Here is a 27,613-nt window from a genome sequence, read left to right on the forward strand (position 1 = left end):
GATTGGGACCTGATGGATGTAAAAACAAAGAATTACCTGTTTTGTTTTTGTTTTGTTACCTGATTTTTGTTTCTGAGAAAAATTAGATCCACATATGAGGACATTCATTTTAAATTTCGATAGAACAGTGGCAGTATAATGTCCTTGTTAGTGGATATCAGGCCCTTGTAGAGCAAAATTGAGTATTTTGGTCAAGACGACCCAAAATGCGATGTCCACATATGTGGACGCCAGGTCCTAGGAGATTAAACAAAAAGAAATCACCACCAGTTTTCACTTGCAAGTAACGTCCGAATGACGAAGGAAAGCTACAGGTAGTTGGAGATAAAGTGCTATATTAAATAAGCTTGATATGTATTTCCACAAAGCAGCGCAGCAGCTGTAATAGTTTTCTGTTAGCAAACGACAGCAAAGGTCTGAGGCTCTTTGAGGACGTGAAGCCTCTGAGTCTGTCTGTGCTTTAGTGTTGGTGCTGTTTATGATTAAGACTCCAGAATGACCGATCACGGTTAGTTTCTCTCAACTATCAGGCCAAAACGGGCCTGGATAGTTGCTGAGATATTGTGGTGTGGACTGGCAGCTTCAGGACAGAAAATCTTCCCTCTGGCTGACAGAAGGTCCTACTTACAGAAAACATTTTCACATGCAGGCAGAAAGCTGTGATAAATATTCTTATAGTGTAAGTGAAGGTGCTGCACAGCTATAAATGGCCTTCAGTGTGAGTAAAGCTTAGTTTCTCAGATCACTTAGTAATTTTGGGCCTTACACAAGTGCAGCCCACCGGGACTTGGATACGCGTCTTCTGGACTCGATATGTGTCTGCGTCCTTACACTTGGTCTTCATCAGGACCACCATCGGAGCCCGAACCTCCACAGAGTTGTAGCCGTTCACCTCGCGGCTGTCGATGATGCATCCCTTACAAAGGCACTCGGCAAAGATGATGTCACGTGGATACCTGCTGTCGTTTCGGTCTATGCTGGAGACACAGACAGACAGAAAAGACCTCAACACGTGCAGGAGACAGTGAACACACAGCAGATTCAGTCAGGACAATACGCGGCTTCTCAAATCAAAGCTCGTTTAATATTAAAGCTGGTAGCTTTCATCTGCTCGCTGGTTCCAGGTTGAACTTCCTGAACCAGCTCAGCAGCCGTCCATCCATTTCTACTCCACAATAATCCAGCCTGCTCTCTGCACATCCAAACTTTGGATCAGCCACCACACAGGACGAGAACAGAATACACTGGAAAGTCAGGACTGCACAGAAAGTCACTGCTGCTGCTGACGTGTCCTCCATTCAGGGCTTGTACAAATCTAGAATCAGGAAACAGGCAGGCAACGCCACTGCAGACCATCACAGCCTGGACCCAACCTGTTCCCACTCCTGCCCTCCAGTAGGCGCTACAGAGCACTGTACGCCAACAGACATCTGTGCAGCTTCCTCCACAGGCCGTCACTCTGATGAAATCTTACTTACTGTCAAAAACATCCACCATACCTGCTGCTGAACCAAAGCATGATGTATATACTCTCAAATGCATCTACATCTCAGCTACAGTCACATTTTCTGGTAACACTGCACCCAGCGATGACATCTGTAGTTAACCTTAAACACTGATTAGAATTAGTTTTTTTAGTCTGCAGCTGACACCTGCAACACACCTGTGTGCTACATGAACACAGACCTGTTTTGTCACGTTCTAGTTCACTGAACTCTTACTTCACTAAGCTGCCATCTCATTTTGTTATTTATTTTTTTACCGTTTCTTGATAACATATACATTTTCCAAATCCTCCATATATAAATATATGCAGTAAATAATTTTTTTTATGCTAGTAAAACAGGGCTGTGAGGAGCCTACTTCATGTACATTTGGCTGCAAGTATTTGTTTACAGTACTTGAGTTAATGATAGTGGTGTATGAATCAGGAATTAGTATTAATCTAAAATAACACTTTTAACTCACTGGTGTGCTACATGCAGGTTTATTGCGGACAAAAGTTAAATACTTTTTACTGTACTTTGAATGAATGACTTAATGTGAGTAACAAAATGGTAAAAATTCTGCTTTTAACATAATTATTTACTTTAACTATGTAATTCATTAACCACAGAGCAGCACATGCCATCTAATGAGATAACGTTCATTTATCCACAAAGCTGAGTGACTCCTTTGGTTTTGTTAAATACAGGGGAAAAAAGATGTGAGCTACATATACATATAACCTTACATATGCACACAGAGAGGCAGATATACAGGCATCTGCCAGCTTATTACTAGTATTATTAACACAACATCGTTTCAAATGTACTCAAATAATTTTACAAATATGATCTACACAAATGATTTCTCATTTCCACCATCATCTAAACTGGCTTCAATAAGTAGAATGGTAAAAAAAAAAAATCATTAAAATAACATTTTAAACAACTTTTAATAATTTTAAATAAATTACATTTATAATCAAGTAAAAGTGTATCGAACCTGCTCCCCAAAGCGCGCTTTAAATGCTGACGATGAGGCAAAGAACAGGTTTGTTTGTTTGTTGTCTGAGCATTTTTGTCCCTCTGCGGGTTCCATACTTACTAGTAACGCCACGGAGACAGCGCGCGGCCGTTGAGCTCGTGCATTTGCTGGGCAGCCTGTTCGCAGGTGGTCAGCTTCTGGTTCTCGCGGGCGTCGCGCTGAAGGCCGAGCTTCTTCAGGTTCACGTCAAACTTTCGCTCGCGGGCCTTCACCTTCTCGGCGCTGAGACACGTGGAGTTGGAGGCGGCGGCGCAGAGCTCGTGGAGGATCAGCAGAGAGATCTGCAAAGTGGCAGAAACACGCGTGAGAGTCAGAGAGAGCTGTCCGCGAGCCCGGGGCGCTAATGTGATGTGATTTACCAACTGCAGGAAGCTCGCGACCATCTTGACTTCGGACGGCTGACACTGGCGGACGCTCCATTGAAGCTGCTTTAAATACACAAGCGGAGCTCCTACGGTTGCCTGGTTGCCATGGGGATCTCCTCAAAATCAACATTTCCGCATGAGAAACAGTTCGCGTGCGCCCCCGCCCCTCTGCTGGCTGTGCGCCGTGTTTGTGACCGGTCAAAAAACGTCCTAGTAGTATTTATTTAGTATTTATTTATTTATTGTCATTGTCAAGAACAATGAAATTGCGTTTGGGGCTTCCATACAACCCAAAAAAAGAAGAAATATAATACCCCTTAAAACCAGTGTAAGATTACCCATGTGACGTCCAATGCATGACAACGCAATAATGTTCGTAGAAATTCAGACAAAGACCTGGAGAACATGACAAAATCAACATGCAACCATCAAATATTGTACTGGAGATATGATATCAGATATGATAGTTATCTATTTAAGAAAGAGGGGGGGGGGGGGGCAGGAGGGGGAAGAGAATAAAGATATGATGCACCAATGCAGACCAGTTCATTGCTATTAAGAAGTTGGATATGGTTATTGTCCGTGAGAGGGGGGCAGAGAGTTCAGGAGCCTCACAGCCTGTGGATACAGGCTGTTGGCCAGTCTGGATGTTCTGGCCTGTATAGACCTGTACCTTCTCCCTGAGGGCAGCAGATGGAAAAGGTGGCGCGCAGGGTGATGTTGGTCCCGCAGGATACTGTGCACCCTCCTCAGACAGCGAGTGGGGAAGATATTACTGATCTCTGGCAGACTTGTTCCAATAATTCTGCCAGCTTCTTTCACCACCCGCTGGAGTGCTTGCTGATCGGCCTTGGTGCAGCTGGGGAACCACACTAGAAATCCATACGTCAGAACGCTGCTGATGGCACAGTTGTAGAAGTTAAACATCAGAGATCTGGAATGTGTGCGCTCCGCAGTCTCCTCAGGTAGTAGAGGCGCTGTTGGGCCTTCCGTGCAACTGAGGTGATATGGTTGCCCCAGGACAGGTCCTCGGTCACAGTTACCCCCAAGAATTTAAAAACTGCTCACCCTCTCCACCGCCTCACTGCCAATGAAGAGAGGCAGATGGTTGTTATGACCCCTCTTCCGGAAATCTACAATGATCTCCTTGGTCTTTTTGGTGTTTAAGACCAAGTTATTGTCGTGGCACCATGACTCTAGTTGTTGCACCTCTGTCCTATAGTTTGTCTCATCATTGTTGGATATAAGTCCGAGCACTGTAGTGTCATCTGCAAACTTAACAATGAGATTGGACGCGCAGGAGGAAATACAGTCATGGGTGAAGAGAGTGTATAGTAGAGGGCTCAGAACACACCCCTGAGGGGCACCGGTGTTGACCACAAGGGTGGAAGAGGTGTTCTTACCCACTCTGACACTCTGTCTACGGTTAGTGAGGAAGTCCACAATCCAGTTGCACAGAGAGGAGTTAAGTCCCAGTTGGTGGAGTTTGGGACGGAGTTTGTATGGCCGGATGGTATTAAAAGCCGAGCTGTAGTCTACAAAGAGGAGCCGTGCATAGGTGTTCCTGTGTTCCAAGTGCTTCAGTAATGTGTGCAGTACTGTGGCGATCGCATCCTCGGTTGACCGGTTCTCCCTGTATGCAAACTGGTGCGGGTCCAGGGATGGTGGAAAAGCAGCTCTGATGTGTTTAATGACCAGTCTCTCCAGGCATTTGGCGGGAATGGGGGTGAGTGCCACAGGTCTGAAATCGTTCAGACATGTGACATTTGACTGTTTTGGGATGGGAACGATGGTTGCTGCTTTGAAACAGGATGGTACCAGTGAACAGGACAACGAGGTGTTATATATAGAGGTGAAGACGTCCGCCAGGTCCGCAGCACAGTCTTTTAGCACCCGGCCCAGCACTCCATCTGGCCCGGCCGCCTTCCTGGTGTTAATGCTCCGGAACACACGCCTCAGCTCATGAGTGCTCAGGACCGGAGCAGGATCGGTTGAGGGGAGAGGGGACAGGACAGGGTCGGTGTTCTCCCTATCAAAACGGGCATAAAAGAGATTTAGATCCTCAGCCAGAGTAGAACTGTCGGCTGAGGGTGATGATGGTGTTCTTCTTTTGTAGTCCGTGATAGCCCTGATGCCCTCCCAGACCTGCCTTGGGTTTGTGTTGTTCTCAAACCTGGCCTCGATACGCCTCCTGTGCTGCTGCTTGGCAGTCTTGATGCCTCTTCTCAGGTTGGCCCTGGCAGCACTGTATGCCTCCTGGTCCCCGGATTTGAAAGCGTTGTTCCTTGTTCGAATAAGTTGTTGAACTCCGTGTGTCATCCAGGGTGGATTATTAGGGAACACACGGAATCGTTTCCAAGTTGTTACATTGTCCACACAGAAACAGATGTAGTCCAAGACAGTGGAGGTGTCCTAACCAATGTTTCTGCGCTGACGCGGCGCATGCGCATAACACCGAACCCAAATTAACTTTTTCTCCCTGGAATACTTCTTAAGGTTATGGGTAGGGTTAGTCACAAGTCACCGTCAAATTATAATACGAGTAGGACGATTTGTCAGAGTAGGATGGTTTCTCAGAACACCGCGAGCAGACAGCCTCGTACCTCTAATAAACTCCGCCGTGAGCTCATTTTAAACATTTCACACGTTTCATTGTTGGTTTGTTTTTTTAAAGGTAGAAACAGATGTTTATGTTTTACAGAAAAAGGTTTTATCGCCTGAAACGTGAATATTGTCAGGTTTTCTGCAACTGCTGTCGTTCTGATCCTCAACAGTACATCTCAGTGTTTACACATCAGAGTCACAAAAGCTTCTGTCGGCTTCTTTTTCTGAGAGAAGAAGAACTCAAATGAAAAGTTTTCAAAATGTCAACACAGCGCCATGAGACACTGTATTGTATGTATTTAAAAATAAAACGAGGTCATTCCTGACTCTTCACATGGAAAAAAATCCTCTTGGAGTCACCCTGCTCCTGTGAAGTCACTCATTGCTCATATTTTTCTGTAGAAAAATGTGGAAACTTTGTCACGTGGACTATCAGCATCAGGAACAGCAGGCTACAGAAAAGTGGGAGCGATGAGTTACTTTACAGCAGCGGGGTGACTCATGATGTCTGTTCTCACAATGTAAGTATTTGCATGAATCAGATTGTGATCTTCTTAATTCACAGTTTTTAGCCTGTGAGCTCTCTGCGGTCTCAGCTCTATTTTTTGTGCATGATGACATGATATGACATCAGTTCTCAGGCACTGAGTTTCATCCCTGTAAATCTTCCCACCCCGGCCCATCCTCCTGCTGGACCACCATCAGGAATATGGAGCCCTCGCAGCTCCCTCATACTTTAATAACAGCACTTGTGTGTGGCGCACCCTGTGGTTACCCTATCACTCCACAGATGTGTCCTGGTGATGCAATGACACACTCGAGCTGACTCAAGCGTCAGACTACATTCACTTCCTGCTGCTGGAGTGAGGTTCTGAGGTCAGCAGAAGTCGAAGGAGGAAATAAACACAAAACATTTAGTGTTTGTTTTTAAATACATTTTAAATATTTACTTTGGAGGGTTGATGAATTTGAAGTCATGTGGAGCAGGATGAGGAAAACTGACTGAAGCAACAAAGGCGAGCCTTTATTTCATCTGATGAAACCTCCATAAAGGTCAGCAGAGTGAACGCCATCCAAAGCTGGTTAGGAGCATGCAGAGACGATTAAAAATGCAGAGACATTAAGCTGACAAGTTAAAACAGGAAGTGAGAGGCAGTAACTAAGCAGGAAAATACAGACACATGAATTACTTTCACTCGGGGAGTTTGTGAGGAAAGGCATAAACTCTTAATACAAAGGAACTAACCTAAAAATGAAGGACTCAGCCGCTGTAGTAATTTTGATATGACAAATGTAGGAAGTATGATCATGCACAGGAAGCGGGGCTACGCACCGGTTCCTCCTGCTGCCCCTCCCCTCGGCCCAGTGAGGAAAACCCTAAGATCGTGACAGCTCAGAATAACTCACGAGAATGTGCTGCGTTCAGGCTGAGAGAAGCCGGGCTGATAACCTGCAGGGCCCCTGCCTCATCACGTAGGTCATATAACCTTCATATACTTCCTGCAAGTGCTTAGCCAAGTGAAACATGTGCTGCTAAAATACAGAGCTGTTTTTAACTTCTTACCTTTTAAAAATGCATCTCAAACGCAAACTGTAGGCACGTATCATAGGCCACATTCTTCGGAGGCCGCATTTGTAGACCGATTACATCACAGCCAGGTGAGGAAGGCTGTCCTGATTCGAAGGCTGCTCCAAATGCGCCCTTCTTTTCCCCGGATTTGAAGGATGGCTCGGGTGTATCCTTCATGGCCCAACCTATCCCAGAATTCATAGCGCTGCCCAGCCGATTCCTGTTTCCAACAATGGCGGCAGCTACTTAGTTATAATTTTACTTAAACTATAATTTTGCTCTTATTACTCTTTCTGTGTCACACGAGAATGTAGCTGTAGAAACTTCAAATATCTGCTCGGTTTATCAAGACATCGCATATTTGCAAAAGTGCTCCAACGTTTTCGGAGACGTCTGTTACCCACCAGCTCGATAGCTGACCGGGGCGAACAGCTGACCGGGGCGAGAACAGCGAACTCCCCCCACATCGTTTTCAAACCCCCCGCAGTCTTTCACTACTCAGGTTAAACATGATATATAAGTCACTTAGATAACTTAGATAACTTCGAAGGACCCGGCCCACATAGACCGCGAAGGCCAGGTCCTCAGGAGGATGCGGCCTATGAATTGGGACATAGCTTGTGCCTCTGCGGCGCGGCTAGCATGGGGATAACTTTCATAACTACTGTGAGGCTCCACGATCCACCACTGCAGTACAACGTAGTCCATTAGAGTGAACTGAGATGATGCGACGCTTCCATTCAGCAGCTCTGAACTCCCGCTGTTACTCGGTAACCATGGATACCACAGAGCGGCCTAAACGTGTGCAGCTCGAGTGTGCTGTTTGTCCAGGACTCTCTGAAAATCTCTAATTAAGACTTTGTTCACTCACATGCAGAACATTGCACACACCAAGTCACTGTGCAATGCATGAATTTTGAGTGTCGCCTCAGATCACACACAGCAAACAAAGACTGCAGGGTTTGGCTGTGCTGGGTGCGCTCACTGCCCCTCACCCCTGAAACTGTAAGTACATGGTAGACTGTAGACAACCTGATGGACACGTGTGACTGACAGTTTGTTGGCTATCCTGGTTTACTGGACTTTTAAATTAATGCAGCTTGTGGAGTGAGCTAACTGGAGTTAGCTGGTAACTTAGCACGCCAGCCTGTCATCCAAATGTGGTCACTTCTGGCTTTGAAAGTCTAAGGTGGCAGCAGCCACACTGCTAATGTTCATGTGTCTGACTGCAGAGTCCAAAATCAGTTGTTGACTAAAGATGGTGCCTAATTCCATCCTTTACATACATGCTGTGTCCAAATTCAGCATGAGGACCCGGCCTTCGCGGTCTACGTGGGCCGGGTCCTTCGAAGATAGAGAAAGCCGTAAGCGTGAGGCTGTGAAATGGGACGATCTGGCCTTCAGCGTCACCGCTGTCTCTGTAGAGTTTAATAAACTCGACCATCTCACACTTCTGTTTAATCAGTTTTTTGTTTGACGTTTATTCAGCTGTGTGAAAACTAGAACTTTAATCTCAGCCAAACCGATTTACTCAGGAACAAATAAAGCACTGAAAAAAGCCAAACAATAACATGTTTAAGTTATCTGAGTGACTTATATATCATGTTTAACCTGAGTAGCAAAAGACCGCGAGGGTCTGAAAACAATGTGCCGGGAGGTCGCTGTTCTCGTCGGCTCTACTGAGCCTTGACCTCATGGTCCGCTCCAAGCTGGTGGGTAACAGACGTCTCAAATATGCGATGTCTTGATAAACCGAGCTGATATTTGAAGTTTACACAGCTACATTCTCGCCTGAAATTATCTTAAAAGTTTATTTTGTGACCCAGAAAGAGTAATAAGAGCAACTGTTAGGTTTTGTATTGTTGATTGTCATTTATGCTTAGAAATATTTACTTATATATACTTAGAGTTTTGTAATTAGTTGTAGATTGGTAGAGGTTTTGATCCTTGATAGTCTGCAAACCTTGTGTGTATTAGACAGCACTCTGGGAGCATGAGAGGTCGTACCTTGTCTTAATTGTTTTATGGTAGGATTAACGTAGCTACGTCTGTTCTAGTCTAAGTGCTTTTCTGTTTAGATGAACTGCTGGACTTCCTCACTAGGGGGTCTAGTCTACCCTCTTCCTGACCAAGGATGTTTGCCTTCGTGCTTTCATGTTATATGACCCTTTGAAAAGCAGTAACACACACACACACACACACACACACACACACACACACACACACACACACACACACACACAGTATTCTTCGTTTACATGTATACCTATGTAAGATGCTATATGTTAATGACCCTATGCATATTCATGTAACCACAATAAAAGGAGTGCTATGGGGAGCCTGGCTGAGAGTCTGACAGAGGTCAAGTGGTGGGACGACGCTTGGCTCCAGCCAGATCTCCCTCATGCATGAGTAAACCAGAGAACTCTGCCTACTTCGTGTCTTGCTTGCTGTGTAATTATATTGTCTTTAACGTTCCAGCGGATGGGTTCAAGCTACGAACCTATCAGTAACATTAAAATTAAATAGCTGCCGCCAATGTTGGAAGCTGGAATTGGCTGGGCCGCGCTATGAATTATGGGATATGGTGGGCTACGAAGGATACACCCGAGCCATCCTTCAAATCTGGGGAAAAGGAGGACACATTTGTTGGAGTCTTTGAATTTGGACAGCCTTCGTCCCATCGCTGTGACGTAGTCGGTCTACAAATGCAGCCTCTGAAGGATGCAGCCTATGAATTGGGACACGGCTACAGTCTGTGGCAATTGTCCACAGGCTCAGCACCAACGTTTCAGTCAGTTTTTTCTCTAATGTTTAGGTCTGTGTGACGTCAGCTCTGTCACACCAGGATAAGAGCGAGTTATTCACTTCCCACCTGTGTTTTTAACGGTGCATTTGCTTCTGGAAGATTTTCTGAAGCCCTCAGTGCAGAGAGAGGGAAGCTTGTTTGGTACCTGTGGGGTAAAATTCAGGGCAAACAAAGCTCGCAATCTTTCAGCTTAAAATGTCTTTAAGATCCTTCTGGGATTCTTTATTAAGGTAAACGTTCAGGGTACGGGCCTTCAGCTGAATGATTCAAAGTGAAACTGTAACAGTGCTTTTACAAGTTACTGATTAAATCCAGCCTCTGTTATCACAATAAGTCTTATGCTAGAGTTTCCTTGTTTACTCTGTGTGGAGTTTATGCTCTTTGTGTTTTTGACGGTGCTTTTTGGCACAGAAACCAGTGAGGTGATGCAATGCTGCTGCAGTCTCCTCCCTCTCGCTATAAAGCCTTGCTGCCTGTATTTAGAAGCAGAGCTCGCCTGCCAGATCAGCCTGTGAGACGTCCTGACTTTACGTTTAAAATGAACTTGAAACGAGTTTGTTTGTGCTGTCGTGTTAAGATTCTAAAAGTCTTAAATCTTAAAAAACACAGGCAGTAGCTAATAGTTCACCTCAGCCTGCTGCTAAAGCTTGATGCCTTCACACAAAACCAGTCTAACAATTAACAATTACGCTGAATTAAAAAACAAACAATTTCAGCAGCTTCCTCCACTGATTCTATAAATAACTTGTGTGTCAAACCTGTTCATTGCATCACTGTCCCACAGAGGAAAGAGGATATGTGTCTGATTAGAATTAAAAGGCCGATTCTTCCTGCTTCTTTGAACCCTTTCACTCCCATTGACCGACTTCCTCTCTGCGAGTGACAAGGAAACCAGGGCATGCAATACGGGTTTTCCAGACTCACATCATTGTTCGGGCACCTGCAATGATTCAGGATGACGGATTCTCACTGTCATTGTTTTGGGTTTTGAATCTAATCCTCAGATTTTTTTAAATATTCCTTTCAGTTGTTTTCGCAGCTAACATGTCAGAAATGTTGTAATCTCACGCTCAGCAGTCCTGCACGTGTACGGCGTTTACACACAGAGACCAACATGAAGCCTTCTGTCTGTCGGCGGGACGTCAGTGCCTCGGAAACCTGACGAGTTTTTATTATAGTGTCATTTTAGTCGGTGTATTTGGCAGCAAGTCTGCAGCTCCTTTGGACTTTTTCATATGTTATCTGTGGCGACCTCGTAAATCCTGATCTGTCTCATGAAAATCATCCTTTGTACATGAAACTCATAGAAAATGCACAAAAAATAAAGAATGCATTTTTTTGTTACCGTGCACACAGATATGGAACATAAGTATAACCTTTAAACATTTACAGTGGGGCAAAAAAGTATTTAGTCAGCCACCGATTGTGCAAGTTCCCCCACCTAAAATGATGACAGAGGTCAGTAATTTGCACCAGAGGTACACTTCAACTGTGAGAGACAGAATGTGAAAAAAAAAATCCATGAATCCACATGGTAGGATTTGTAAAGAATTTATTCGTAAATCAGGGTGGAAAATAAGTATTTGGTCAATAACAAAAATACACCTCAATACTTTGTAACATAACCTTTGTTGGCAATAACAGAGGTCAAACGTTTACTATAGGTCTTTACCAGGTTTGCACACACAGTAGCTGGTATTTTGGCCCATTCCTCCATGCAGATCTTCTCGAGAGCAGTGATGTTTTGGGGCTGTCGCCGAGCAACACGGACTTTCAACTCCCGCCACAGATTTTCTATGGGGTTGAGGTCTGGAGACTGGCTAGGCCACTCCAGGACTTTCAAATGCTTCTTACGGAGCCACTCCTTTGTTGCCCGGGCGATGTGTTTTGGATCATTGTCATGTTGGAAGACCCAGCCTCGTTTCATCTTCAAAGTTCTCACTGATGGAAGGAGGTTTTGGCTCAAAATCTCACGATACATGGCCCCATTCATTCTGTCCTTAACACGGATCAGTCGTCCTGTCCCCTTGGCAGAAAAACAGCCCCATAGCATAATGTTTCCACCCCCATGCTTCACAGTAGGTATGGTGTTCTTGGGATGCAACTCAGTATTCTTCTTCCTCCAAACACGACGAGTTGAGTTTATACCAAAAAGTTCTACTTTGGTTTCATCTGACCACATGACATTCTCCCAATCCTCTGCTGTATCATCCATGTGCTCTCTGGCAAACTTCAGACGGGCCTGGACATGCACTGGCTTCAGCAGCGGAACACGTCTGGCACTGCGGGATTTGATTCCCTGCCGTTGTAGTGTGTTACTGATGGTGACCTTTGTTACTTTGGTCCCAGCTCTCTGCAGGTCATTCACCAGGTCCCCCCGTGTGGTTCTGGGATCTTTGCTCACCGTTCTCATGATCATTTTGACCCCACGGGATGAGATCTTGCGTGGAGCCCCAGATCGAGGGAGATTATCAGTGGTCTTGTATGTCTTCCATTTTCTGATGATTGCTCCCACAGTTGATTTTTTCACACCAAGCTGCTTGCCTATTGTAGATTCACTCTTCCCAGTCTGGTGCAGGTCTATAATACTTTTCCTGGTGTCCTTCGAAAGCTCTTTGGTCTTGGCCATGGCGGAGTTTGGAGTCTGACTGTTTGAGGCTGTGGACAGGTGTCTTTTATACAGATGATGAGTTCAAACAGGTGCCATTCATACAGGTAACGAGTGGGGGACAGAAAAGCTTCTTACAGAAGACGTTACAGGTCTGTGAGAGCCAGAGATTTTCCTTGTTTGAGGTGACCAAATACTTATTTTCCACCCTGATTTACGAATAAATTCTTTACAAATCCTACCATGTGGATTCATGGATTTTTTTTTCACATTCTGTCTCTCACAGTTGAAGTGTACCTCTGGTGCAAATTACTGACCTCTGTCATCATTTTAGGTGGGGGAACTTGCACAATCGGTGGCTGACTAAATACTTTTTTGCCCCACTGTACGTATGCCCCAATGGATACTCGTGAATATCTGAGGCAGGAATTTACTCTTATAAAGCACCTAACCTCCCAGGTGTACTGCTTACCTGGTGTCAGTGGAAAAGGAAGAGGAACAGGCAAAATTTACCGAAATAATGTAACAGTGATGGAAGCTTTAGATGTGTGTAAAAGGCTGTTTAGTGTCAGGAATTTTAGGTTTGTCTATAATTCAGCGTTTCAGACAAACAGAGTCTAACTGCTATGATTCATGAAAAGCACAAACTGTGGATGAAACCAAGAAGAGCTGTTTGGGATTCTTTGCATATTTACATACTTTAAATATATAATGATATTGAGGCATTTCTGCAGATTTTCCCTCATGTGCATGCAGCATACTGCATGCACACTATGACGCAGTGATGCAAACATGAACAGCCTTCTGTTGTTTCGGTCGGGCTGATGTACGTACAGGAATGTGACGTGGGACTTTCTGCAAAATATCCAGCCAAGGCGGCAGAGTTTCAGGGGCATTCCAGTCGACACCTGCGACACCATCTTCCTGTACTACAGCATCAAAGGGTGAAGTTTGTGAAGAGCGCTGGGAGGCGACATTAAAGTGTCCAAGAAATTACGAATGACGGGTGAATAATCGAGTAATGCAGACATTTTGTTCATTTTCAGTAATTTACAGAATTAGTGAAATGTAACTGTGCACTGACATAAATCCAATGGAAAATAACCGAATCTGAGGTCACAGATAAAGGAAGCAGCAGGCTCAGTTTCTTATTGACATCCAAATAACACAGGTCTCTGCAAACAGAACATTGTATATCATTTTTTTTTTACTGTTTCTTATAGATTTTTACTCACTGGGAAAAATCCTCTAAAAGTTCCACCTCATCAGGTTTTCTTGCAACAATCATGTTTTTACTGTAATTAACCTTTTTAAACTGAAATCTGGTATCCTATAATTGAATCAAAAAACCATATCCAATAAGGATTCCTTACATTAATTTAATGTTTCTAAGAGCAAGACATACAACTAGAAAATGTGAGGAATTGAGGGGGGTCAGTAGGAGGGGGGAGGGTACGGTGGGTTTGGCGGTGTGAGGAGCTCAGTTGATCATGTCCCAAAAGGTTTATTTTGTTCATAGCCAAAGCTAAAGAAAAAGTGTGCACAGTTAAATTATTGATACTTTTCATCGCTGTTGTGCTTTTTTTTAATGTAAACTACTCGTGTTTTGCAAAAAACTGAACGTGATGGAGGGAAATGAAATCATTTTTGGGTTCAGCACCCTAAAAATCATACAATTTACCCGAAATATCCCATGCAGCTGAAAATATTTTGTTTTGTTTTTTGGAGACCTGTGTAATCTGAGTCTTTGCAGCAGGGGACTCGCCCCCTGCTGGGCATTAGAGAGAATACAGGTTTGAAGACAAGAAGGAAGTTTTTGCATTAGGCCGTCAGGAGTCTGCCTAACCAGGTTATTATAGTTAATTCAAACTACACTAAAAGAACAAATTTAAATAAAATAAAAATAACTGACAATCTAAACTTGTCAATTTAAATAAAATGGAAATATGAATAAAACTCCCCACTCACCCCTGCGGGCGGTCTATCCTTCAAGCTCGGGTCCTGCACAGTATCTGAGCTGCTCCTGTTCCTAGGACTGCGCTCTTCTGCACAGAGGTCTCCAATGTTGTTTCTGGGATCTGCTGGAACCACTTGCCCAGTTTGGGGGTCCCTAACACTGGGAGCACCGTTACCTTCACCCTCCACATCTTCTCGAGCTCTTCTCTGAGCCCTTGGTCCTTCTCAAGCTTCTCGTGTTCCTTCTTCCTGATGTTGCTGTCATTCAGTATCACTGCATCGATCACTACAGCCGTCTTCCTCTGCTTGTCTTACGCCACTATGTCCGGTTGGTTAGCCATTTGTCCGTCTGTATCTGTCCCACAGGATCTTTGCTTGGTCATTCTCAACCACCCTAGGGGGCGTGTCCCATTTTGACATGAAGTTTGTTATCCTTAAAGTTCTTTCAAAAGATTCCAGCCAATCCAAAATGCAGTGATAGACCTCACAGTACCATATCACCCTATTAGAGCACTTCGCTCTCGCACTGCAGGCCTACTTGTTCTTCCTACAGTATTTAAAAATAGAATGGGAGGGAGAGCCTTCAGCTTCGTCCCCTCTTTAGGAGACAGACACTGTCTCTATTTTGAAGGCTGCAGTACTGCATGTCCTTAAGTTTTGTCTTCTCTCTGTCATAGGGTGTAAGCAGACAGCTTCCCTTCCCTAAGTCTGGTCCTGATGAAGCCTGTTGGAGAAAAGGTGGTGCAGTGTGCCTGCTGTTATGGAAGGGGGAATTATCTTTAGAGACTGAAACAGTTTTTATAGCTGTGTTACGTCCACACATGACATGTTTATTTCTGCTGTAAGTTTGGACATTTGAACACGAGAGTCTGGGGGACTGATTGGCTTCTGGGAAAGTGTTCGGTTTGTTTTTTCCACTTAGACGTTCTTTCAGTTTCACAGCTTCACATTTCTCTGAGTCAGTGAAGCTGAAATAGGCTGATAGCAGCAGTCTGGTTAATTTGGGATGTCACGCAGCCTGGTCTGCAGGAATTACACAGAGATGAAAAGTTTCTGTTTCCCGTTAAGGAAAAACGGGACTTGCCAGTTTTCCTAGCAAAGCTGCTGCTTATCTCTTTACAAATATAAGAATGAAAATTGAATAAATGCAGGAAAATGAACCTGACTGCTTAAACACGCACATCTGGTTAGTTTTCCTCATGGATCTGACGCACTGACGAGGCGTCTCACTCTATTCTGCTCTGAATTATTTATGTCCTACTTTCCTAGCAGATGCACATCCCTTTAGTCACCACTGGAAGGACCGAGTTTCCTCTTGTTATGACTTATCATCACAAATGCAAACAGTGAATTCTGGGTGACTCAACATCTTGACGCAACCGGGACACAACTTTTAGGGCTTTGGCTTCAGCGAGCCTGGCTGCGGTTCAATCAAAGCAAGCAACAGTCCTGTGTTTTCAGAACAAGCTTTCTGACGCACAATGTGAGATGGGCACATTGGAACATTCTTGGTAAATGCTTTCGTCCGTCTTGCGCCGGTCCAAGAATTTCACCTCTAGCGGCACAATACGAATGCCCCCGGCCGTCCCTCTTAATTTAGCGGGACCGGTCCTTTTGTTCTCTTCTGTTGAGTGAGTTGATTGCAGCACTGATAGGCTCAGACTAAAAGAAAGGAATCTGCTTGTTGCACCAAAATGCTGGCCTGCAGGTCATGTGTTTGTTTCCCTCACTATGGAGAGACTGTATATCATATTTCAGCAGGTATATTCCAAACATTTCACTTAATGTACTGTCCCTGATTTATTAAAAAGCACATTTGAACACAGGTGCAATATTAGCATGTGCATTTTTAAATATATAGAGTCGTGACCCAAAAAGGCATCAGAAACACAAAGAGCATCAGACTGGTGTCAAACACCACTGAGGAAAAAATACGTTTTCTAGTTTTAAATAAGTTGATGTGTCACAGCAAACACAGGTTTATTTAAGTAAATCAATTAATGTATGACACAATAAAAATACCAAAATAAAATGAGATCAAATAAAACATGAAGCACATTATTTTGAAAATCCAAACACATATAAAATAATGAATAAGACAAATAAAATTCCCTCTGAAGTTAAATGAACACATTTAAGCTCATGATGAAAGTCAACAAGAGGAAATACGCTTGTTTTTCTTCCACTTCTCTCCTTTTGCCTCCTAAACGAGCTCACCACAACGAGGAAGTTGAAACACAAAATTGCACACAGTCACAATAAATGTGCGGGTTTTCTCAAAGTGTGAAAACAGATTCACAGAAACTTTTTTCTGGTGGAAGTGGACGAGGAAGTGAAAACCGCCACACAACTCACAACGTCACCCCACAGCGCTGCAGTCCGGCCTGCGAGTACCTGGACAAGTGTTTGTGTTTCAGACTCAACACGCTGAAAATGAAAGAGAATAACAGAGATCTGTAATCTGTGCTCCGACCTCACAGGTCAGAGGTCGTGCTGACTGGAGCACTGTGACTTTGTTCTGCTAATACTACCAGTATTACTGTTCATTACAACAGTATTACTACCATTACTACTGCACTACAACTTGTACCATATGTGCTTTATAAAGTTAAACTCATATCAAACATATTAAACATAGCTGCTATGATCATTTCTACTCATTCCTCTGCATCTACCAGCAGTGTCGAGGCTCTGCGGTCAGAGGGTCCCAGAGGAAACCAAGTGACTGTTTTTAATGTTTCTAATGTTTCTAATGAAGTGGTGGAAGGACTTTATTTTTATTTATTTCAAATGAGAAATGCCAGCAGCTTGTGGCCCCGTCCCTCTCTGAGCCTGGTTCTGCCGGTATTTCTTCCTTTTAAAAGGGCGTTTTTCCTCCCTACTGTCACCAGAGTACTTACTCAAACAGGGTCGTGTCATTGTTGTTGTTTTCGAATCGGATGAGTTTTGCCAATACAGACCGATCAGTTTGTAATTTTCACATAAAGCTCTGCCGAGTTTATTTCTCTGATTTATTGACAACAAATGAGAGAAATAAAAAAAGAGAGAAATAGATCAAATGTGATATTCAAAGACAGATTTTTGCACCAGTTAAAAGTAAAATGAGATTTCGTTGCATTTTCTTTTGGTGGTTTTAACATCATTTAAAAAAAGAAATCCTCTGTAAGGGGTTTCTCTGAATCCTGTCAGAAAGGAGAAGAAGTGGAACCAAAGGGGAACCGTGACTTCTTAGAACACACTGAGCCATGAACGTGGACGTCGGATATAAAGGGAGCAGCGAGCAGGTCAGAGCACATCAGCCCTGCACATTCAAACAGAAGAACATCTGTCTGTGTCGGGAACCATGAAGACTCTGCTGGCTCTCACAGTCCTGACGCTCATCTGCTTCCTGAAGCACAGCTCTGCCAGTGAGTACCGCTGACCTCTGACCTCTGAGCGCCGTGAGTCTGAGCTGCACTCGTATTAACTCTGTGTGTGTGTCCACAGTGCCAGTCGCTATGGAAATGGTGATAAACGGTGTCGAATGCTGCGAGGCCATCACTAATGAAATCCACATACCAGTGACAAAGGTGAAGCATGTGATGAAGAGCAGCGGCTGCAACCTTGAAGCAATCATGTGAGTACATGAAAGTCAGGTTACAGGTGTTGCAGGTCTCTGTGCAGATGCAGAAATGTGGAGTGCGGCTAACCTGCATTAATATCTTTGATGTTTTAGTTCATTTAGGAGGCATCGAATTTGGAGGAGTTGCAATTAAAGAGGATTTTAGAACATTTTGACTTTAGAGGCAAAATAAAAATCTCAGTCTTCTGATTGAGACAGTTGTAGTATGTTATTGTGAAATAGGCTTACACAACTGCAGTTAGAACTGGGAGGCTCTTATTATGAAAAATCGGCGTTCACTCTCTTTTGGCTCCATGTTTGGGCTCCACCAGTCTGAAACTCAGTAAATTTGATCGTCTTCTGTGTGTTCATCATCGATTGGTAAAACTAAGTACTGAGAAAAATTAAACTGGCTGCTGTGTGACTTATTTTTCAGCTTCTTTCCATCAGTGGCCCTGTTTGCGATGTTGTGACGTGTGCATTGACACTGCGTGTCGTGTGTTTCTTACAGCGTCACTACTCTGAAGAAGAAGTTCTGCCTTGATCCTGAATGGAAACATGCGCAGATGCATCTGGAAGAATTCAAGAAAAGATCAGCGCCCACCACTCTGGAACCTGAAACCACTAAAGAAATGAAGACAACCTTCGACCTGTCTCTGGAATCAAGTGGTTTTGCAAACTCCTTTGACTACAATGACCTGAATGACTGAGAACCTTCACAGACGAATCAAGTGGTTCTTTTCTAGATTATTAATCTGATGAAGCTATTTGTTGCTCTCATGTGTTTTGAACTGTTGCAGAACTTTGATCATATCACACAGAAATGTTTCTAGTTTAAAACCTTGAAAGTTTTTCTTTCTTGGATGTTTTTTATGAGCGAAACCAAGTACTGTGACTGAAAGTTTCAAATGTCTGTTCGTCATTGCTCCACCTTTCACAATAAAAGCTTTATATTTGTACACTTTAAAGCCCACTGAGTCCTTGTCTGAGCTTGTTGGTGTTACCACGACTGCTTTATTTAGAGCAGCTGTGAGTCATGAAGACATGCACCCATGTTATAATAATATTATGTTATAATAATAATCACAAACATCACTTTCATAAAGACCCAAAGCTGGAATAAACCAGTGTTTGCTGTATACTTTTGGGACCTTTGCGTCTTCGCCCTCAGCAGCCGTATCTTCTAACATTTATTTTTAATTATAAAAGATGGATTTTATTATTATTTCACCGTTTTTACACATTATTTGTCAAAGTAAAAGATTTGATTTGTCGTTCTAGAGTTTTAACTCAAAGCTGTCGACACGAGTGATGAAAACAAAGACGAGCAGCGTCGCTTCAGCGGCTCAGAGATCAGATGTTATTTAGAGAAAGAGGAACTTTGGTTTGTTTACACCCGAGTATCCTTAAAATTCAGAGAAAGAACGCAGACATTACAGGAGGAAGTGAAACCAGAAGAATACACACAGAAACACAGTTTTACACAGATTGATCATGAATTAGTTTTAGGTAGTTAAATAAAAGTGTTTTATATGTTTCTGTTGTAGATTTTGTGTGTATTTCACATTTTTTGGAAACGATTACAAAATGTCTTAAATCAGACCTTCCCAAAGGGGGGGCCCGCCCCCTAGGAGGGGCGCAGAGCCATGGCAGGGGGGGGGCGCAGAGCCATAGCAGGGGGGGGGCCGCGGTATGAAAAGGAAAAAAACTAAACACTTGGACACTGCTAGCATGGGGCGCCCACACAAACGCAAAGCAGGAGATGAAGCATCGCTGAATATGTTTCCAAACCAACTTCATTCTAAGCCAAAGACTAGAAAATATGGTGAAGCAAATCTGCCCTTTGGCTTCACCTGCACAGGTGCTGAGGTAGGTCTCCCTGCAGGGTTGGTTCCCCCTGTGTCGGGAGCAGCGCTGGGCTGTGTAAATCACGAACAAACAGGATCTCACATTCGTGATTTTTAGTTCACAAACACTTCTTGTAATGACTCACTGCTCCTGGAGATGTTTGCTCTTTATACAGTAAATCTGATCCGGCCACGTTACCTCGGTTCAAATCACGGACACACAGGATCCCACAGCTGTTTATGTTTTTAAACCCGTTTTGCACAGAGAGGCATTTTTTGACAAATGTATTGACAGCAATGTTGAAAATTATTACACAGAAAAAAACTGCACATAAAATAATGACACCGTGACGCCTCTGCCTTTGTAAATGGAGGGACAGTAACTGCGTGTAAACCTGCAGACAGTCAGATTAACAGTATTTCGTCTCTATCTGCCATTCTGCAGTTCATCTCATGTAAACAATAACGTGGCCACAGCGTGACGTGAAAAAGGCACATACATGCATGAAGAACTCTGTATTCCTCGTCCACACATAAATGCAAAAAGGAGTTTAAAAAACCTCCGTTCTCGGTGATTCCAAACGCTGTTTACGCGGACGAAACAGCTGCGTGTTCAAAAATACCCGTGTAGGTGCGGACGCAGCGTGAAAGAGTTAGAAGTTTATTTTATTACTGCCTGTGATTTATTGCAGGTTACTTGTATTTGCTTAATTGTTTACTAAATGTTTGAGGTGTGAAATAAACCGCAATGGAGCAAAATATGGGCGCGTGTGGTTGGAGGTGGTGGTGGGGGGGCCGCGAACATTTTTCTTGTAAAACAAAGGAGCAAAAACAAGTTTGGGAACCGCTGCCTTAAAGTGACATTAAAGAGTTAAAATCTCTGTGAAAAGGTAAAATAATAAATGTAGTGAGTGAAGAGGAGTCGCTGAGTTCATTTTCAAACTTTGCTTTCGTGGAAGTCAGTAACCACATTCTCACAACCTCACTCAGATATCGAGTGTCTGGTTCCTGATTCGAGCTGCTAATACCAAGTATGAGAACTCAGCTCGCAGACGTGCTTCCACGAACTTTCATGTGTCCCTGGTTGGTTTTACCCAGAAATCACTGCGGCAACTTCATCCCACCGAAGAGCTCGTTGCACTTTGTGCAGCGTAAAATGTCACGATTAGAAACTCTAAACAGGAAGTGAAAACTACTAAATGAATGAATGTTTTGCAATAAAGTGACTGAAAGTATCAAAGGTTAAAATCACAACACAAGTCATAAATGACACCAAACAAAAAGAAACGACACTTCCTCCTGAAGCGTTCCACAGCAACTCTTTATAATCAGATTTCACTAAAACCAAGGAGCAAAGGGTCAAAGTTCAGTGAATCATCACGCCTCAGACAACACGTTTGAAAAGAGATTATTTTGAGCGACGTCAGGATCATCCTCAGTGCTGTGGGAGGTTTTCTGGATATTTGTTCCACGTGCACGCTCCAGACCATCAAACAAATCTTAATATTAGTTAAAGATAACCTGAGTAAATACAAAATACACTTTTAATTGATGGTTTCATTCATTCAGGGAAACAAAAGCTATGTGAAATGACACCACTCTGTGCAGATGATTCTCTGCAGCATCAATCTCGTCTCATTTGTAACAATGTTGTAGTTTTTCTTTGTTTTTTGTCGCTGTTGTGTCATCTGTTAACACCTCGACTGGAGGCGACACTCACGGGGATCTTTTGTGCTGAAGAGTCACATGACCCCCCTGTTTGCATCAAATAACACACAGTTTGAAGAAATGAGGAAGGTGCCCGGGATTTATTTTTGGCTTTTTATTGGTTAGGTCATCCAGCTACCTTACCGTCAAATAATTCATTTTTTTAAATATCATCTTCAAAGAAGAAAGCACAACTGAAAGCAAAAATCATTCACTCGTCACTTTTAAAAGGTGGAAACAATCAATAATAATAGTAAATCAAGGTTCCTACTAAAACACTCAAATCACAACATCAAACAAAGAGTAACTGAAATGTGACACACTGGATCTGTAAAGAGGAGGTGAGACATGAGCCGGGACAAGCACGCCGGAGTCCCCTGATGCGCATCCGTGTCTGTTCCAGTCTCTGAATTTCCCTCGCTGTCTCCCAGGGGCCAAGTGAGGGCTGTGATTGGATGTGGGTGGGTGTCAGGAGAGGCAGCTTTTATTTTCCTCTAAAAGCCAAAGGTGTTCTCCCCGCTGTAGGCCACGTATAAAAAGCCGTCCTCATCCTTCTCCTTCTCGTACAGCTGCCCCATCGTGATGCTGAAACATGGAGGGAGACGCGACGTCGTCACTGAACACCAAATAAGAAAACAATCCACCGCAGAAAAGACACCGACAAATCCGCCCGGTTAGCATTTTTTCATAAATAACAACAGAAATCTGTGAACATTTGGAGGAGTAAATGGTCTGTATTTGTATAGCGCTTTACTCGTCCCTAAGGACCTCAAAGCGTTTCACACATCCAGTCATCCACCCATTCACACACAGGTGATGGCAGCTACATTGTAGCCACAGCCACACTGACAGAGGCGAGGCTGCCGGACACTGGCGCCACCGGGCCCTCTGACCACCACCAGTAGGCAACGGGTGAAGTGTCTTGCCCACAACGACCAGGACTGTCCAAGCCGGGGCTCGAACCGGCAACCTTTTGATTACAAGGCGAACTCCCAACTCTTGAGCCACGATTGCCCAAGTGATGCACACTAGCACATAAAGAGCGGCCGACAGCCTGTAAACAACAGTACTTGTGATAGCAAGCAAGCGAATAATGAAGAAAACGGATTTTTAGACGGGAAACTGTGAGAGAGAGAGAGAGAGAGAGAGAGCTGTGCATGAAGTGTGATTTTATCCTGGTGGAAGCAAAACAGCGACAGTCAGAGAATCCATGACGATGTTTATGTGAAGCGTAGTTTGGATCTTCTTTTGCTGCTGGTTCAGTCAATATTGTTTGGAGAGAGATAAAACCTGCAGCTTCAGAATCAGCGCAAAAACGGCGTGAACACAAAGCGCGGAGCCGCCGAAACATCAGAATCAGCGAGCTGTCGCCTTTCAGCCCCGACCGTGTCCGCGCCGTCGGGTGAGAAAGGCGACATCTCACTGATTCTGATGCGTCGGCGGGTCCGAGCTTTGTGTTTACGTCTCTGTGCAGAAGCCTGTTCCTGCTCTCATTTACTGTTTCAGCTGTTTGGTGGTTGTTGAAATTTTGTGAGGTTTAACCTGAGATTCTGGCGTTTCGGGCAAAATAAATTTATATTAAAAATCGATTCAGGATTTTAATGAATCGATATCACGTTATCCAAGCCAGAATCGATTTTAATCGATATATCGATAATCAAAACACAGCCCTAGTGGAAACTGACCCACTAACATTGAAATACTGAGACGTGCAGCATTCTGACGGCCGAATGCTGAGAGACAAAACTGAATGAATACAGTATTAAATGAATGACGGGAAGATTTACAGTTTTCATCTGTTGTGTTTTGCAGTAGAGTAAATATCTTCCTGTCAGGCCTTCTTTTATCATTCGTCCTCCAAAAGCCGAGCAGATTAATGGAAAATTAAAGATATCATAGATATGATGTCTTTTATCTAAAGACCTTTGAAACTGAAACGGTTAATGGTGGCGGCCACCAGTATTCGTTTACAATCAAACATTCAACCCTCACACGACCTGAAGTTACAGAGCGAGGTCATTTCAGATCTCATTATTTTACTTTATAATATAAAAATCAGACAACGAGGTCCTCTGAAAGGCTGAGCTCACCTGGACTGAGGCACCGTCTTATCCACAAACAGGAAGATGGCCTTCTCCGAGGGCAGCTGGATGCGTTTCCTGATGATCCACATGAACTGGGCCACTGTGATGTCAGAGGGGACCAGGTACTTCCTCTTGTCGATGTCCACTATCTGTGATCCCGACACTTTCTCCACGATCACCTGAACGCAACGACACACACATTTCATCATCAGCGAACTGGCCGACTTGCAGAAGCAGCCGCCCACGTGTCGTCGCGCTCACTCACCGGGACGCGGTCAGGGTACTTGTTGCGGATTTTGGCTGACTCTATGCATCGATGTTCTGCAGGAGACAAAGACACATGCGGGTTAGTCTGACGGGTGTTTCTCAGCACCTCGCGCTGTTTCCAAGTGAAATAAAAATTTTTAAAAAAAAAGGCTAATGAAAGTTAACCAAAATGAAACTATGAAGAAAATTATTATTATTATTTTAACAATAATGAAACAAGAAACTGACTCTGAGTTCTCACTTGATTAAACCACTGAAACAAACATGATTAAAAAGACAGAAAACTACAATAACGATCAAACAGATGCAAATTATAAGCAACAAATAACAAAAAACAGACATTACACAGAGCCGCTATTCATTGCAATCGAATGTTCAACTTAATTCAACATATTTATATTTCCCAACAGCTTTGCATGATTCACAGTTCAAAATAAGCCTTCTTTATCTCATACAGAGCCTTGTTTCATATGAACATCCACCAGGAGCAGTGGATCTATGACAGGGTTTAACAAATGCAGATTTAAGTCCGCTTCAATCAGTGAAAAAAGGTTTTCAGTAACTTTCTAAATGCAAAGGCAAGCTTTTGCTCCCTGCAGCGCCCCCTGTGGTGTGGAGGCTAGCTTCAGCAGTTCGTTTACATGTACCAAATATTATCAGCCTTCTTAAATGATCAATAAAAGCTACATTTCAAAAAGCAGCTGACTTCTTCAGTTTAAGTCTTTAGGTCCCTGGTGGTTATGTGAGGAGTTCTTCAGAGAGGTTTGTTTAGAAAAAACCTTCCTCAGACAGCTCTCAGCACCTCCTGCTGCTGATTATGTACAGAGATCGATATCTGACGGTGGAGTTGTTGTCAGTTAACACCACCTCTGATCGCCCGAACACCTTCGATCCGCTCACTCAAAAGAAGAACGTGCAGGCACTGAATCTTTAATAAAACATCACCATGTTGCCTCTATGATATCACGCCGCATGCATTCCTGCAAGTATTTATTCTGGCAAATATTTGCACTAAAGTAAAACAATCACTCTTGTTTCTAACAGTTCAACAGCTCCTTTTCCTTCAGATCATTCGTTTTCACTATGTCACATAAATTTAAGATGAATGAGCACAAATGGACAAAAATCCTTATCGCGGTTTGTGGTCAGCCGGCTGAAACAGCGCTCGGCATGAGGCCGCAGGAACCACATCTTATCTTTCACAGGAAGCACCGGGGGTGCCCTGAGCTCCTGTTCAGGTTTCACAGTTGGCCGCCATAGACATGCTAATTGCTGCAGTTGCTTCTAGTTTGCATGGAAGATACTGAATTATCTGCAAACCCTCCCTAACTACTTCCTGAACTGTAGTGAAACACAAAGTGCAACACAACCCAGAAATTCACCTTCCCTGTAAAGGTTTCGACTTTTGTGTTTTGCATTTTTCTCATTTTTACAGCTAAAAATTAGCGAGCATTTGCAGACATGTCCGCATCTTCCTTCCAAACAGCGACTGGGGCGACGTGTAGCGCCCTAAGCAATCGCAGGAAGGTCCATACAGGTAGCACCGTGTACCGTAAACCTCCAACCAGTCCCCTCATTGATCTAGGACCGTGTGACTCTGTGGGGCCTTGTTCACGCCACCCTACAGCATCACAATGGCAAAATGGTGGACAGGTTAATGGTCATGTGACTACAAACCCTGAATAGTGCTAGCTTGAAAGAAAGAACCATAAATACTTTCTTAAGCTTTTATTATAACAACATTTAATAAATGACACAAAAAAGTTACCACTGATTTTTTTTTTACCTAAATCAACAGGGGGGGGGGTTGGGCCTTCACCAACATGTGCTTGTCTTTCTTAACAGAGACAACATTTGTACTATTTTAAATCCTACAAATAATATTTCATGATAAGTTTCAACCACTGGTGGAAGTCAGCTTACACAATATTTATTACAATTGCGTAATTATAGAATAATACAATATTTTTATGTGAAATTAATGCATATAAAACTATTTTACAGTAACACAATCACAGGGAAGGTGCTCCTGCACTCCTGTACTTCACTAAGTGAGTTTTCCTGATTACCTTGATTTACTTTACTGTACTTCAGCTGTAACTGAGCACTCTTTAAATGATCCCTCAGCACATTTACATGTCTAAACAGATGTTTCCAGCTGTGTTGCATGCGGCTGGCCCGCAGTGTTAGAGCTGTTTGGTCATCCAGCTGCTGATGAACTGCGAGCAGAGGCGAGGCCCGACTAGCAACTTGCTGAGCCAGTATACACGATTAGCCTGAAACTGGGTCGTCGTGTTAACAACAAAGACACGATGGTTTGTCCGCTTCCACGAGCCCAGTACACGGCTTTAACACTACGGGTTTAAAAATTGACGTTAACAGGAGCGGACATCAACATTTACACCTGTATGTCCCCGTTAATGGATCGCTGGCTCCTCTATGGACAAAAGCCTGGAGGACAGGCCCGGCTCCCCGCAGGGCCCGTTTACCAGCGACACCTTAGAAACTTTAAAGCCCACATTAACTCCCATACGGAAGAATAAACAGCTAGACTTTTATAACATAATAATAACAACTCATAACTATTTTTCCTCACTAATCAGAACGTCGCCTCCATTCTCACCCAAAGAGTGGTCTTCTTTGAACATCCATTTCATGTTTGCCGTTTCCGGGCTCCTCTCGTCGGGTGCAGCGGGCTGTAAACGCGACTCACGGTTAAATTTGGGGCTCAACAATCTTCCCGCTCGCTGTCCTCTCAGTTTTAACCACAAACGAACACACGGCTCGGCACCTCCCAGCGCTCCAGCTACACAACAACAACAACAACAACAACAATCCTCTTCTTCACGATCAGCCTGCTGAGCCCCGCCCAGCCCGTGACGTCACCAAGGCCCCTACCATTCCGCCATGTAAAGGGGGGAGAGAAAGACGGAAACATCGACTCTTTCTCTCTGTAAACGTAATAATAACGAACAAGCAATGGCGAAATGCATCATAACTAGGCTAATAACCACATAAGACCTAAGTAAGATTAAATGTTTCCATTTCACTGTATGCATAAGCCGATATTAACATTTCACATGGTAGTTCATGCACTGTTCCCCCCGTAGTGATGCGCAGTCATACGTATTTCTCCTCGCTACAACGTAAACACAACCATCATTACAGCATTGTCCCCACAGACATGCGCAGTTTGAATCCCCTAAATGCAACCATTACTTTCGTTAACAAATGCTGAGTATTAAGAATGTTTTATGATGTCGTGGCAGGGCTAAGACTTCTACAATAATTAATTGATATTAAGATAAAATGAATAAATATCTATCTTCCTGTTTTGCTTTGAAAGGAGAGATCCAGAGCACAGCCTCCAACTACAAACCCACGGCCTTGGTAATTCTGCTTCTGGAGGTGTTGCAATCAGAAACGTGTCATTGCTTTTTTTTCTCTCTTCTCGTTTTATTCGAGTAACATAGAAGTAATCTGTCCTGAACCTTACATAACAGGGGGGTCCAACTCATTTTACATCATGGACATACAGAAAAAGCTCTGGTAGCTTTTTGCCAAGACTGTCCTGAATTTTGGACTAACTAAAAGTTTATATTTAAAGAAGAAAATAATAATTTAAATTTATTTAAAAAAAAATAATTGTTCTGTTTTTCTATCTAT

General features: G+C 43.5%; 2 protein-coding genes across 3 annotated transcripts; both read right to left on the bottom strand.

Annotated features, from left to right (window-relative positions):
- Window positions 1-251: 251 nt before the first annotated feature.
- Window positions 252-17,360, bottom strand: LOC120721246 (interleukin-17B-like). Its single transcript, XM_040011448.1, has 4 exons — window positions 17,342-17,360; window positions 14,454-14,665; window positions 2,590-2,810; window positions 252-977 (listed from the first exon to the last, which is right to left on the bottom strand). Exons 1-4 carry the CDS (start codon window positions 17,358-17,360, stop codon window positions 743-745), a joined length of 687 nt encoding a protein of 228 aa, XP_039867382.1. The 3' UTR covers window positions 252-742.
- Window positions 17,361-21,191: 3,831 nt separating this feature from the next.
- Window positions 21,192-26,812, bottom strand: LOC120721303 (gamma-aminobutyric acid receptor-associated protein-like 2). 2 transcript variants are annotated; one of them, XM_040011533.1, is made up of 4 exons: window positions 26,544-26,812; window positions 23,946-24,001; window positions 23,687-23,859; window positions 21,192-22,181 (listed from the first exon to the last, which is right to left on the bottom strand). In XM_040011533.1, exons 1-4 carry the CDS (start codon window positions 26,602-26,604, stop codon window positions 22,091-22,093), a joined length of 381 nt encoding a protein of 126 aa, XP_039867467.1. In that variant the 5' UTR covers window positions 26,605-26,812; the 3' UTR covers window positions 21,192-22,090. The 2 variants fall into 2 exon arrangements, with proteins under 2 accessions (XP_039867467.1, XP_039867468.1); XM_040011534.1 differs by having other exon boundaries at window positions 26,571-26,810.
- Window positions 26,813-27,613: the final 801 nt, after the last annotated feature.

Source organism: Simochromis diagramma, unplaced genomic scaffold (genome assembly GCF_900408965.1).
Source record: "Simochromis diagramma unplaced genomic scaffold, fSimDia1.1 OVJJ01000603.1, whole genome shotgun sequence".
NCBI classification, from domain to species: Eukaryota; Metazoa; Chordata; class Actinopteri; order Cichliformes; family Cichlidae; genus Simochromis; species Simochromis diagramma.

Coding starts and splice junctions, on each gene's coding strand:
- LOC120721303 (XM_040011533.1), bottom strand. CDS start 26,604: ATGAAATGGATGTTCAAAGAAGACCACTCTTTGGGTGAGAATGGAGGC. Junction 23,860..23,945: donor AGTACCCTGACCGCGTCCCG/GTGAGTGAGCGC, acceptor CGTTGCGTTCAG/GTGATCGTGGAGAAAGTGTC. Junction 22,182..23,686: donor AAGACGGTGCCTCAGTCCAG/GTGAGCTCAGCC, acceptor TCCATGTTTCAG/CATCACGATGGGGCAGCTGT.
- LOC120721246 (XM_040011448.1), bottom strand. Junction 2,811..14,453: donor AGGATAGACCGCCCGCAGGG/GTGAGTGGGGAG, acceptor GCCACTTTGCAG/ATCTCTCTGCTGATCCTCCA. Junction 978..2,589: donor CTGTCTCCGTGGCGTTACTA/GTAAGTATGGAA, acceptor CTGTGTCTCCAG/CATAGACCGAAACGACAGCA.